We start from the raw sequence: 13,704 nt of genomic DNA, 5'->3' as shown, positions 1-13,704 counted from the left end.
TTGATGGCTAGAGGTCAAGGTCATTCGTGGTTGTTGAGAAATTATTAAATTTATTGAGCGTACTATTGAATTCGTCTTTTAACTAATAAAATAATATTATTTATGTAAATGTTTGAATCGACTTTTTAATTCGCAGAAATAAGAAATCTTACATATGTATAAATAACATAAAAGAATACTTTAACATAACTCTGATTAGACCTAATACTTTCTTTTTTTCTTTCTTAGTGATGGCCCAATCTTAACAATGTAGAAACGAGCCCACTTTGGAATTAATTGATATAGTAAGTGCTCGTTTGATACATGTGTTTAAAAATTAAAAATTGTTGTTTAAAATTTTTTGTGAAAATACATGTGAGTGAAAAAGTGTATGAAAATGCGTGAAATGTTGTTTAAAAACTGAAAATTGTTATTTAGAAATACTCACCAAACACCCCCTAAACCTTTGGATCTAATAGTTTGACAGCTTCAGTAGCAATAATGGGCATTCTCTGATATACTTATGCATGACATATGCAATTTTATTTCCACCCTAAACCCCAAAAACAGAAAAAAGGACTATTATATTTCCTTGTGTAACCTAGTAGGTATATCTTACGAGAGTTTGATGAGACCACTCTCACAGTATATGTAGATTTCAAATATGTGAGTTTTACGTATTGTGAGAAGAATGTCTCATGAAAATTGTACCTGAAATAGTTGATTAAATCATTTGATATTGTGGTTAGAAGTTAAATTAAATCTCATATAATTTAAATGAGCATGTTGTTCTTGTTGTAACTACTAGCCAGGGCTGGCCCTAGGCCTAGGCTATTCAGGCCATGGCCTAAGGCCCTTAACATAGAAGGCCCCAAGCATGGGGGCGGGAAGGTTTTTTTTTTTTTTTACTCTTAAGAAGCCCTAAAATATTAGAGTTATGCTAGTCTATTACTAGTTTGATTACATGGGTCCTATAAATTGATGTGTGAGTAATTCAATACTTGACTGATTCTGTTATTAAAATGTCACCTCATTATCACATCAGTTTATAAGATTTTAGTAGTCAAATTTGTAGTAAGCTTAGCATTTTTTTAACAAAAAAAATTAACAGAAACATAGCCTAATCACCATTAAGTGAATAAAAAATGCTAAAGCTAATATAAATTTTAGGATAAAATGCAAAATTAACCCTCTAAATTTCTTTAGATTTCATTTTAGTCCTCTAACTTCCTCTAACTTTCAAGTTTATTCAATTAAGGCTTTTCTATCAATTTTGGTTATATGTTGTGATTAATTTTTCAATTTTATAAAATTTTCTTCAAATTTTTTAAATTAAAAAAGTTCAATTAATGATTGAAAAATATTTTTCTAGAATTTTTTTCCTAAATTTTTTAATAAAAGTTAATAGAAATGCCTTAATTGAATAAATCTGAAACTTAGAAGACTAAAATGAAATCTAAAAAAACTTAGAGAGCCAATTTTGCATTTTAGCCTAAATTTTACAACAAAAAACTTACAAATTGATGTGACATGAATATGATTGATGTCACTTAAACAATATAATAAATGAATATTTGAATAACTTTTTTTTATTGGTGATATATCAGTTAGTAAAACCTCTATAATAAGTAAGAATTAATAATAAATTGAATTAAAAAATAAACTAAATATTATTTAAGTGAAACATAAAAAGACCCCTTTAAAATTTTTGCCTTAGGCCTCAAACTATTTTGGCCCGGCCTTGTGACTAGCTCTCATGAATGAATGGTCCGTTTGGATAACACTTATTGTTGCTGAAAGTTGCTAAAAACTATTGTTGCTGAAAACACTATAGCAAAATAATTTTTAAATGTGTAAATAGTATCGTGGGACCCACTTTTAATATTAAATATTGCATAAATAGTGCATGAACAGTGCACGCATAGTACACGCACAGTGTTTTTTGTCTCCTAAAAGTCAATAAGTCCGGCTGCTAAAAAAAAAAAAAAAAAAAACTGAAAACGCAACTTTACTTTGAGTGAAAAGTAGTGCTATCCAAACCGAGTTCAAATACACTCCTTAAATAGTTGATTAAGTCATTTGACATTGCAAGTTGAATTAAATCTCAACTAAAGGAACATATCACTCTCGTCATAATGACTAGCTACCCAACCAAAAGAAGAAGAAGACTCCACGATTACGAAGGGGGTAATTGTGTGCCGTGATACTTTGACAATAGTTATTTAGACACTAGGCTTAGAATTATACCCAAAAAAAAAAAAAAAAAAAACATAAAAGTTAAGCATCTTTATTTAAATTACAAGCCATAAAGGGTAAGGTCTAAATAAAACCATTTTTTGAGATAATTATTTAGAGGACTATATGTTCATTATAATTTTATAAACGTATAATTAATTTAAGTTATACATATAGTTTGAATTTAGTAAGGACGAGGTATAAAACCTATATTTTATATTATTCAATAAGAAATTGTCACATCAACTTTTTATTTAAAACTCAATACATCATGCTACATATAATAACATCTTAATAAATTTATAATTAAGTTAGATTTTCAAATGGGTATTAGAATTAAATAAGTGTGATTGTGCTTATTTTTTAATATGTGATATAATATGGCATGTTGAGATTAAAGAGATAAAACTTAAATTTTACACCACGACTTTATTAAATTTAATCTCATATATATATATATATATATATATTTGCCCAACTATTGTTTTAACTTTTATTTAAGAAAAATTCTACTTTTATTAATTTAATTTAAGTATATATGTTTGTGCTCTCTCTTAGGACCTGAGTTAACCCAACTATTGTTAATAATATTTTATGATAGATTGCTGATGTGACATCTTGACAAAAACTAATAAGGTGCCGACTCACTCTCACTCGACCATTTCGAACTAGCGATTCGACCATAGCATAAAAGCTCAACACAACCGACCTCCCCCTAGCAGGAAAGCCGTGAAAGTTGAAAATGTATTTGAGATTTGACCAACTATCTATCAGGATATTTTCCAGAATAAAAACGAGGCATTACAATTTATATTTCAAACTTAGCCTTAAATGACATAGCAACTCAGTCCCTTTAATGTGCATAAAATGAAATATTAAAAAAAAATTGCATAAAATCTCCTCCTGTGCGTTTGATTCTATCATCAGTTTATTTTTATTATTATTCTTGAGTTCATTGCATGCATTTTTTGATAACTTATTTTATTATTAAATTTATTTTTGTTACTATTCTTAAGCTTACTACACTTTTTGATATTATTCATGAGTCTTAGTATACTATTTCAATTAACTTTTACTTTTATTTATAATATTTTTCAGTAAAAAAATTTTAATTTCAACAAAATAAGCAGATTTTAAACATACCCTTAAAAAAAAAAAAAGAAGATAAAAACAACCTAATTTTTTCTAAGATTTAGTTTATGAGAAAATTCACCAAAAACCTTGTACTTGAATTGATACATACTTATGTACAAAGTGTTATGTACAAAGTGTTTGGGGTATAGAAAAAAAAGATTTGAGTTGCGTTAACAGCATATTGTAATTATTTTTTAAATAAAAAAAAAGTTTATGAGAAAATTCATCTAAAAAAAAAAAAAATTTTATGAAAAAAATAACCTTATCCCACCGAGCGAGGCCACTCCATTCCTGTCCTGTGCTCTTACTATACTCACTCAGCACCTGAAATTCTCAAAAAAATCAAAAGAAAAGAAGAGAAATGGTGTCGATGGTACTTTCCTTGCTAGCTGCTCACTCTTCTTCGCTCTACCGTCTATTTCCGGATTCTTCAGCCAAAGCCTCAGCCAAACAAACTTACAGTGGTTTTTCCCTCCAATCTAGTAGACCCATTTCCAAGAGAGTGCTACGCTCGGTAAAAAAAAAAAAAATTTTATGAAAAAAATAACCTTATCCCACCGAGCGAGGCCACTCCATTCCTGTCCTGTGCTCTTACTATACTCACTCAGCACCTGAAATTCTCAAAAAAATCAAAAGAAAAGAAGAGAAATGGTGTCGATGGTACTTTCCTTGCTAGCTGCTCACTCTTCTTCGCTCTACCGTCTATTTCCGGATTCTTCAGCCAAAGCCTCAGCCAAACAAACTTACAGTGGTTTTTCCCTCCAATCTAGTAGACCCATTTCCAAGAGAGTGCTACGCTCGGTCTGTTTTTTCAAAGCCGGAGATGATAAGTCAAAACCCGATATTCAAGACAAGGTAACCCTTCTCAACTCAGCTGCAACTCACTACAATGAATCTCCACTTTTAGCTTTTTTTGGTTTGAGCCCATAGTTTAGTACTAAAATACACAACTGGGATTGAGTTAGCTCAGTCGGTAAAATCTCTTCTCGAATAACAACAAGAGATATGGGTTCAGACCTGTCTACATGAAAAACTAATTAGTGTCTTAGAGCGATGGATGGAGAATTATATATTAATACTACTAGAAAAGAGAAACAAAATTACATGTTTGAATTAACACTTGATTATAATTTACTATCACATCATTGACTCAGTGTGTGTATAAGTAAAAAAATTTCAACTATAATTTGGAGAAGTTACATTAAAAATGGCCTAGAGTTTATACCTGTACCAAATTAAGTCCTGTCAATCAAAGTCTTAATATGGAACCCTTTCAATTTGAAGTCCCAAATTTTCTCCGTTATTGATTTCTATATAATGTAAGCGTTTGTACCTTGGTGTGATGACAAGTGTCTTTCACCAAAAGTGACAAGTTATGGGTTTTAATTCGGGAAGGGTAAGGTTGTCTACCATGACCTCTCCCAAACCCGCAAAAAGTGGGGGCTTTGTGTACGGAGTATGATCTGGATATAATGTACCAGAGATAAAAGTTCTCATGCACTAAGTGAAACTTTCTCTATCTGCACTCTCTATTCAATGGCTGTCAATTTTTTTATGAACAAGTAGAAGGTGAAACACAGAGTTAAATCAATATGTTTCTGCTTTTATCTGGCTTGTTATTGCCTAGAATATCAGAAATGAATAATGGAGATAGAACAAGGTCTTAAATTGGAACGGTTTCTTGAATTTGGGTTTTGATCAACAGAATTAAAACCCTGCACCTAATCTAAGACATTGTATAAATGTTGGTCATTTTTATGTAATTTTCCCTATTAATTTTCTCGGCATTGCTTAAATTTTCCCTATTAATGGAAAATATTACCTTGTGGTCATTTTATTTTAGGAAAATGGATTGGATTGGCCAATTTTGAAGCGATGGGATGTGCCCTGGGAATGGCAAACTGTTTCCTTGACTTCGCTTGCTTGTGGATTAAGGTTTCTCTCTCTCCCTCTCTCTCTCTCTCTCTCTCTCTCTCTCTCTTCTAATTTTATATTTCCAAGTATGACAATACCTTTACCTAGCTTATTTTTAGGCAGAATTATACATTTTGATTTTAGTCTGTGAAATTTAAAAAGTTCATTTTTAGTTCTCAAAAAATTGTAATTGTACCTAAGCATTGCCTCATGTGGAAAAATTCAACAAAGCCATGTGACACCTTGTTATAACTGCAAGGTTACAGAAGGTCTAATTTGTTACATTTGCAATTTTTTCAGGACTAAAAATGAACTTTTCAAATTTCAGATGCTAACGTAAAACATGATCCAAATTGTATGTTTTCAAAATATTATTCAATTATTTTTAAATAGAAAATAAGCTTGTTCAAACATACTCTTAGTTATTGAATATCAAATAATTGTATCTAAATTATGCATGGAATTTATGAAACAAACTGCCTTATAGGTATTGGTTAAGTATGTATTATTACTATTAGCTCAATTGTGCATATAGGGAAATTGTTTATAGGTTTTTGGTATCGAATGAAATTAATTAATTTTGTCCCAGGCAGTTTTATTTTGACAGGGTTAACAGAGGCAGTGGCTATACCATATCTTGGAATTCGCCTTGAGGACCTAAATTTGGACGAGAAGGCGGAGATACTATTCTTGGATCAGGGGTATTAACAGCAGTCCTTTTAGTCTATTGTCAATTGTTTGGTTTTTTTTTTTTTTTTGAAGGTTGTAAACTATGCGGGCCACTTTTTGGACCCAATCTTTGAATTTGGGTCCATCATTGCATATACATGTAACTTTGACATTCATGTTTGGAAACTAACATGTTTCCCGATACACCTAAATTGTATTGGAACTTGTGTGTATTATGCTGCAGAATGTAAGACATTGCACAAGCATTGTGCGCTTGTGGCAGATGCCATATATGTATATGTACTTAATATTTAGGATTGTTGGTTTTGGTTGTTTTTCTTGAAATTTATTTACTTTCTAGAAATCATGTCGATGCTATGGATTCAATGGCTGTGCTCTTACTGTTGGTCTCTTTTTGAGTTCATGGATATCCTCTCTGGGATAAGGATATCACATGGGATTTATAAAACTTGCAATAGTTTAACCTGTAAATTGTTTGTATGCCAACTTATTACCAAATTGCCTATCAATCAGTGTAGTAGATGGTGACCTTTGTTTTAAGCCGACTTATTGTTTTGGCAGCATTACTACTGCAGTTGTACTTGGAGTTCTGTATACAATTGCCAACAAGTTTCAACCACTTCCTGAAGATGTTTATCACTATGGTATCAATCTTTTCGGTCTTGTTATTTCTCCAACCTCATGCACAAACAGCTTTCTTTTTTACTTTCGTCACATTGATTGGCAATGTGCCCCCAAAATGTTTCCTCATTGAACTAGGCTGCAAAATCATGAACTAAAAAAAAATTGGCATGATATAATGCTTTTATACAATCTCAATTATGTGTCTCAATGAGATAATAGATTCAGGTGGTAAAATTCATCCTTAGCAACTACATATGATTTGTAATTAGTTAGGCTGTAGGTTTTGGATCCATATGCTTGAACTTTTGAAATGGTATTGATCAATTGTTTCAGATTTGAGGGACCCTTTTAGTCTGCAGAAAGGATGGCTCTTGTGGGCAGGGATTGGCCTTGGTGGTGCTGTAATGGCCGTTGCATTAACAGGAGCTGCTCTGTCCTTCGGTGGTGAGAGCCCACAAAGAGAGGTTAGGAATTAGTCTGGAACTTTTTTTATAATATCTTCCTTTCATTTTTTGGTGCAGAGGACATAAACTCATTGACTTTTCTGTGTCTATTTAGATTGCTACTTGTACTAAATTAGTAGGAACATGTCTCCTCCATTCCTGTATCATACCTACTAATATGGGTTTTTTCTATGATTCAATTGCCATAAAACTTTAAAGAATATTGCTTGCATCTACAAAATTTTGTGCTGTCTGAATGAGATACTTTTTTCGTTTCTTTAAAGAGAATTATTCATTTTTAGGTGGATTAAATTTCATTCAATACAGCTGCTATGTTTATTAAAATACTAGGAAGTTACTTAGTGATATTCAGTTAGACATAGATATATATTTAAGCTTATAGAGATTCCTTTATAATTATTTAACTTGGTTTCAGACTGATGCATTAGTTCGCTTGCTTCCACTAATTGGATCTTCAAGTATCAGGTATCTCAAGTCCTTCCATAGTTGTGCATGTTCTGGCAGCATCTATGTGAACGATTGCTATCATTTGGTGTTTAGGATTGACCGCTTTAATTAATCGCATTAATTTGTAGCACTGCTTGCTTGGTGGGCATCACTGGTGTCTTCGCTCCACTTCTTGAGGAGAACGTGTTTCGAGGGTTTTTTATGGTGTCCCTAACTAAGTGGTATGGTTCCCTCTTTGTTTCTCCATCTAAATATTAAGTTGTCATTTTAATGTTGCACAAAAACTTAGTGTTTGAAAGCTGACCGTTTATTCTATGCCTAGCATTATTGATCATTTCTTTGCACACACCACTCCTAAAATCATGCATGATATTTAGTTACAAACTCTCAGGTCAAATAATGTAGAACATTTTCTTGCTTTTTAATCCCAATAATTTCTTATGGCCCATGGTTTGCAGCTTTAAATTGAATTGGCAAACCCTTGGTCTAGGCTTTATTGTGTACTATAATCCAGCAGTTAATAATGTAATAGAAGTTGCAGATATATGAGACAGTTTGTGCTGCTAAGCCTTGGCTTAAAGGGAAGCTTGTTCCCCCATAGGAACAAGGTGGAAGGATTGCAGGTCACAACCCACTGGGTGCACGTGAAAATTTCTGTTTAAAGGGAAAAAGAAAAGAAAGAAAGGATAGGCACTTCTTAGAAATTATGAATAAGCTGAAATTTGATTAAAGAGTGATGGAGAAAGTGTTCTAAGATTTGTTTGTCAAGTAAAAATGTTCTGAGATTATAGGGCCAAGTATTTCTTCCAGAACATTTTACTTTAAAGGAAGACCATGCTCGTAATATGAGAATGGTGGAACATGGATGGATGGATAACTGGCAATACAAGACAAATAAAACCAGATATGATTGCTTTTGAAAGAAACTGTACCCATTAAGAATTAGATAAAAAAAAAGGTTGAGATGGTTGTGTTCTGTTTAATGAAGACTAATGGTTGAAGTAGTTTGATGTGATGTTGTCCCAGTTGCAGACAAACTGAGGCTGAGAAAGGACATATTGCAGACAACTGCAGGCATGGCCCTTTTAAAGTAAAATGAAATAAAATGTTTATGGCATGAATTCCAAATCATTTCAAATAAGTGTTACTGGAATTTGATTTGGGTTGTATATCTGTTTTCATGTGTTTTCTGCACATTCTTCCATCTCCTTGTTCCATATAAAATTCTTTTCCATCTTTTCTAATATCTCATCCCGAAAGCCTTGCTGCCATATTCCTGTTGTGAGGGTGAGTTGAACACGAACTTGATTGAATTTGATTTTTGTTGGGAACATAACTTACATTTATTACCGGTCAAATTTTAAATTCTCTTCCTTTTTTTTTTATGCTTCTTCTACTCTTTTTGCAGGGTACCTACGCCAGTAGCTGTCTTTATTAGTGCTGCTGTATTCGCACTTGCGCATCTCACTCCTGGAGAGTTTCCACAGTTGTTTGTTCTAGGTAGCATGCTTCCCTTTAAATAGATGCAAAAGATGTATAAAAGTGTTTTACATGACTGTTTTAAGTTTCCCTGATGACATTATTTAAGTAAAAAACTTCATTTAGAATGTCAAGTTTACTGCTCTCTAGTGGATATCAAACTTATCCATCGACTATGAAGAAACCAACTGTACATTTTGGTCCCTGCAGGCACTGCTTTGGGATTTTCATATGCCCAAACCCGTAATCTTTTAACACCAATCACAATACATGCCTTTTGGAACTCCGGAGTAATATTGCTTCTCACCTTTCTTCAGGTATAAGTTTCTTTCTTTCTTTTTTCTTTTTTTTTTGGCTAAACAGGTATATGTTTTATTATGTGGGTGCATAAGTCTGCTTGTTTTGCCCTTGATCACGACCTTTTCTACTGTTATTATTTTGTGCTGAATCTCAAGGACAACCATGCATAGATGTATGTCATTACTGAGTAACTTTACATGTATAATTTATGTATCGATTGATAAAACTAACTGTGGTTGTTTGCAGCTTCAAGGTTATGATATCAAGGAATTGCTACAAGCAACCTGATTAGGAATTTATTGATTCTGGAGCTTGTACAGGCTACCGTCTAGGTTTATTAACCATGTAGTCATACAGGCTGCCGTTTAGGCTCTCTCTCTCTCTCACAACCAAAAATAAATAAATAAATAAAGGAAAAAAAAATCCTTTTCTTTTCTTTGTTCTTTGTTGTATAAAGTGATTAAAACTAGGAGAACAATTGATGGAAGCCAATCATTTAGGAAAAATTTTGGAAGTTGATATACTACTTCTTTCATGATTACTTCATAATGGGTGTATATGTTTACTTAATTTTTAAGCTGATGATCTCTTTCTCAATGAATTAAGAAGTTCATTAATCAAAATTAAAAAAATTTCATGGAAATTGCTCCAGCAATTCAAATCACAAGCAGCTAAATGCTGCAAACCAGAAACAATGACCCAAATATCTGTACTTGAAAGCTTTAAAACAGAGCCTACATAAATCCGAAATATCCTATGGCCGAATTTCTGATATAGAGGCCCTATGGGCCGGTTGTCACGCCTAAGAAAATTGAATGGCCTTGACTTGACCTACAACACATGCTTAGGAACTGACACACAACTTTTGGTTTATGTATTTACCGCGGCATCTTTTCACGGAGAAATTATAGTCTTCTGGTGGACCATGTCATTTGTTCATTATTTTATTAAAAAATTTTTACTTGTTTAAAATTGCTGAGTCAGTAATTAATTTCTATTTAAATTTTTTTTTCTAATTAACAATTTTAAACAAGTGGCAGTTTTTTTAGTGGAATGGTGAATTACATTATTTGTCCACTATGTGGATCTTATAAGTTCTCCCTTCTAAGGGGGGCTATTTGATTTTAGATGCCAAAATATGTATGTTTTGTATTAATTGGATGAGTTACTAACAACCAGTCATGCTTGTTCCTTGACCAGCCGAGATCAGAAAAGCGGACTGAGCTTTGTTGGCAAATGTTAATTTTATCGGTTTTTCTAGAGTCATAACTTTTGTGCCACAACTTTTTCTAGAACTTTAATGTGGTTGATTGTGAGTGGTAGACTATCACTTTCACAAGTAAGTAATGCACAAGCATAATACTAATTCACTTTTAAAAATTTGTAATATTTAATATAAATCATAAAATGAATCCATTTGGAATGAAGAAGTTCACTATTTATTTTTAATCACATGATGTAATTAAGAATAACAAGAAGAAGCCCAATTACTCTCCTAGTCTCCAATCTGACATTATCTGAACATATGAGAATATTTCATGCCCATAATGTATTTAATTTTTGTTGATTTACATACTCATAAGTTATGTAATAAGTATTGAATTCACAACCTTATCTTAGACCCTATTCTTATTAGGGTCATATTAAAAAACTATATTATGAAAGTTTTGACATCATTTTTATGAAAAATCTACAAAGCTATCAACAAAATTAATTGCTTTATCATTTTTCCATAAAAAAATAGATTCTAAACTAATGCCTTTAGAACATTCTTTAACATTTCCCTTCTTATTATCAGAGGAACTTGTTGACAAAATGAATTTAACTTACTTTTTTTATTTTTTATTTTTTTCTCTACAAGTCATGCTTATTATTAAGCTAAAATACCATTTTGGTCCCTATAAGGACCAAATCGGACTGTAAGTTGAAAATAATATTAATTAAATTGACTGTTACCACCAAGAATCAAATTGACAATAACATACATTAACATTGATTAAATTGACCACTACAAATTAGTAAGGATCAAATTGAAATTGACCCAAAATGTAGGGACTCGAAGTAAAATCAAATTTACAGCAAGCCCCAAAATGTAGGGACTTGTCCAGTTGTCCCACCGAGCAGGCCACTCCACTCTTGTGCTCTCACTCTAGTAGTCTAAACCAAGGAAGTCGATACCGTACCGGTACCGGCCGATACGTACCGTACCGGTTGCATTCCGGTATCGAAACATTAACGTTTCGTACCGGTTTAAATATCGGCTGTACCGGCCATACCGGCCAATTTCGGGCAATACCGGCCGGTACAGAAAAAAGGTTTTTTTTTTTTTTTTTTTTTTTTTTTTTTTTTTTTTTTTTTTTTTTTTTTTTTCGACAACAGCTGCTGGACTACAAACGGGTACAATCAGTGAAGCCAACGACCCAAATAACTTCGGTGCACACAGCTGCGACCTGGTCCCCTCCACGTGCCCCTTTCATGAAGATAAACTATGATGGTGCTGTGTTTCGGGAATCCAACTGTGCAGGTTTGGGGGCTGTAATACGTGACAATGAGGGCAGCGTGCTTGCATCCTTGGCAGAAAAAATTCCTCTCCCTCAGACAGTGGCAGACGTGGAAGCAGCAGCAGCAAGAAGAGCCATATTGCTTGCAAAGGAGCTTAACCTTAATTCCATAATACTTGAGGGAGACTCGGAGATCATCACCAAAGCTATTCTGGCGGAGGAGCAGTCCCTAGCTTCCTATGGTAATCTCATTGAAGAGATTAAAATACATGCAGACTCTTTTCCTACTGTCAGATTTTCTCATATTACTAGAAAAGAAAATTCTGTAGCTCATAGCCTTGCTCGACATGCTAGACATGTGAGCGGCCTAGTGATTTGGATGGAGGAGGTTCCCTCCCACATTTTACCTGTACTTCTAGCCGAAGGTGGCTAATTTTACATATAAATAAATCCATTTCAGTTTGCTTCTCAAAAAAAAAAAAAAAAAATTGACAATAACATACATTAACATTAATTAAATTGACCACTACCAATTAGTAAGGATCAAATTGAAATTGACCCAAAATGTAGGGACTCGAAGTAAAATCAAATTTACAGCAAGCCCCAAAATGTAGGGACTTGTCCAGTTGTCCCACCGAGCAGGCCACTCCACTCTTGTGCTCTCACTCTAGTAGTCTAAACCATAAAACGCTCACAGCATCTGAGATTCTCAAAGAGCAAAAGAAATGGCGTCAATGGCACTTTCTTCCTCGCTAGCTGCTCAATCTTCTTCCCACAATCGTCACCATGTTTTCCCACCCAAACGTTGTTTCTTGTCCATAGACTCAGCGAAACAAACCCACCACATTGCTCTTTCCCTCCATTCTAGCACACCCATTTCCAAGAAACCTCTAAGGCTTAGCTCGGTTTGCTTTTCCAAAGACAATAATAAATCAAAAGCTGGTATTCAACCCAAGGTGACGTTTCTCACATGGGTCTTCAACACCGATTGGCTTTTGGCATGATAGACTTTAGTGGTTCTTATACCAGCCTCAATCTGTCTCAATGAGGCAATGAATGTAGATGGTAAAATTCATCCTTGGCAGCTACATTTGATTTGTTATTAGTTAGGCTGTAGGTTTTGCATTTATATACTTGATCTATTGAAATGATTTTGTTCAATTGTTTCAGATTGGAGGGAACCCTTTAGTTGACATAAAGGATGGCTATTGTGGGCAGGGATTGGCTTTCTTGGTACTGTAACAGCTGTTTATTTAACAGGAGCTTCTATGTACTTTCTCAGTGGTGGAAGCCTACAAGTAGTGGTTAGCAATTAGTCTGGAATTTTGTTATGATTTCTTCCTTTTATTTTTGGGTGCAGAGGACATAAACTCCTTGATTGTTTTAGTTTGTTTATTGAATTACTTGTTCTAAAGTAGTATGACCAGATATCAAGGAGTAATATCTCCTCCATTCTTGTATTATAAGTTATTTATAACTACTAAATATGGGCTTTTATATGAGTCATTCAATTGCAATAAAACTTCAAGGAAAATTGCTTGCAATACCTTTTTCATTTCTATTCATTTTTTGGTTGATTAGATTTTTTATTCATTACGGCTACTGTGTTTATTTTAATATAGGATTTTTTTTAATGGGAAAAAAAAATAGGAAGTTGCTTGGGTAATTTTTGTTAAACATAGACGGTTATTTAAGCTTATAAGGATCGCTTTATAATTATTTACCTTGGTTTCAGACTGATGTTCTAGGTCGCTTGCTTCCACTAGTTGGATCTTCAAGTATCAGGTATCTCATGCCTGTCCTTAGTTGTGCATGTTCTGGTTGCATCCATGTCAAATTGTTAAAACACTTGCCATAATTTGGTGTTAGGGATTGACCACTTTTATTCATTGTATGACTTTGCAGCACTGCTTACTTGGTGGGCATCACCAGTGTCC

At 33.3% G+C, this 13,704-nt stretch overlaps 1 protein-coding gene across 1 annotated transcript; it reads left to right on the top strand.

Moving 5' to 3' along the window:
• The first annotated feature begins 3,914 nt into the window (after nucleotides 1-3,914).
• LOC112031605 (uncharacterized) lies at nucleotides 3,915-9,836 on the top strand. The gene is made up of 10 exons (XM_024064292.2): nucleotides 3,915-4,203; nucleotides 5,192-5,283; nucleotides 5,856-5,963; nucleotides 6,514-6,596; nucleotides 6,910-7,040; nucleotides 7,456-7,505; nucleotides 7,616-7,708; nucleotides 8,896-8,987; nucleotides 9,177-9,283; nucleotides 9,513-9,836. The coding sequence occupies exons 1-10, from the start codon at nucleotides 3,997-3,999 to the stop codon at nucleotides 9,552-9,554; spliced, it is 1,005 nt and encodes a 334-aa protein (XP_023920060.1). The 5' UTR covers nucleotides 3,915-3,996; the 3' UTR covers nucleotides 9,555-9,836.
• Nucleotides 9,837-13,704: the final 3,868 nt, after the last annotated feature.

Source organism: Quercus suber, unplaced genomic scaffold, assembly GCF_002906115.3.
Source record: "Quercus suber isolate HL8 unplaced genomic scaffold, Cork oak 2.0 scaffold_1226, whole genome shotgun sequence".
In the NCBI taxonomy this organism is placed as follows: Eukaryota; Viridiplantae; Streptophyta; class Magnoliopsida; order Fagales; family Fagaceae; genus Quercus; species Quercus suber.
This window is presented reverse-complemented; position numbering and strand designations above follow the sequence as displayed.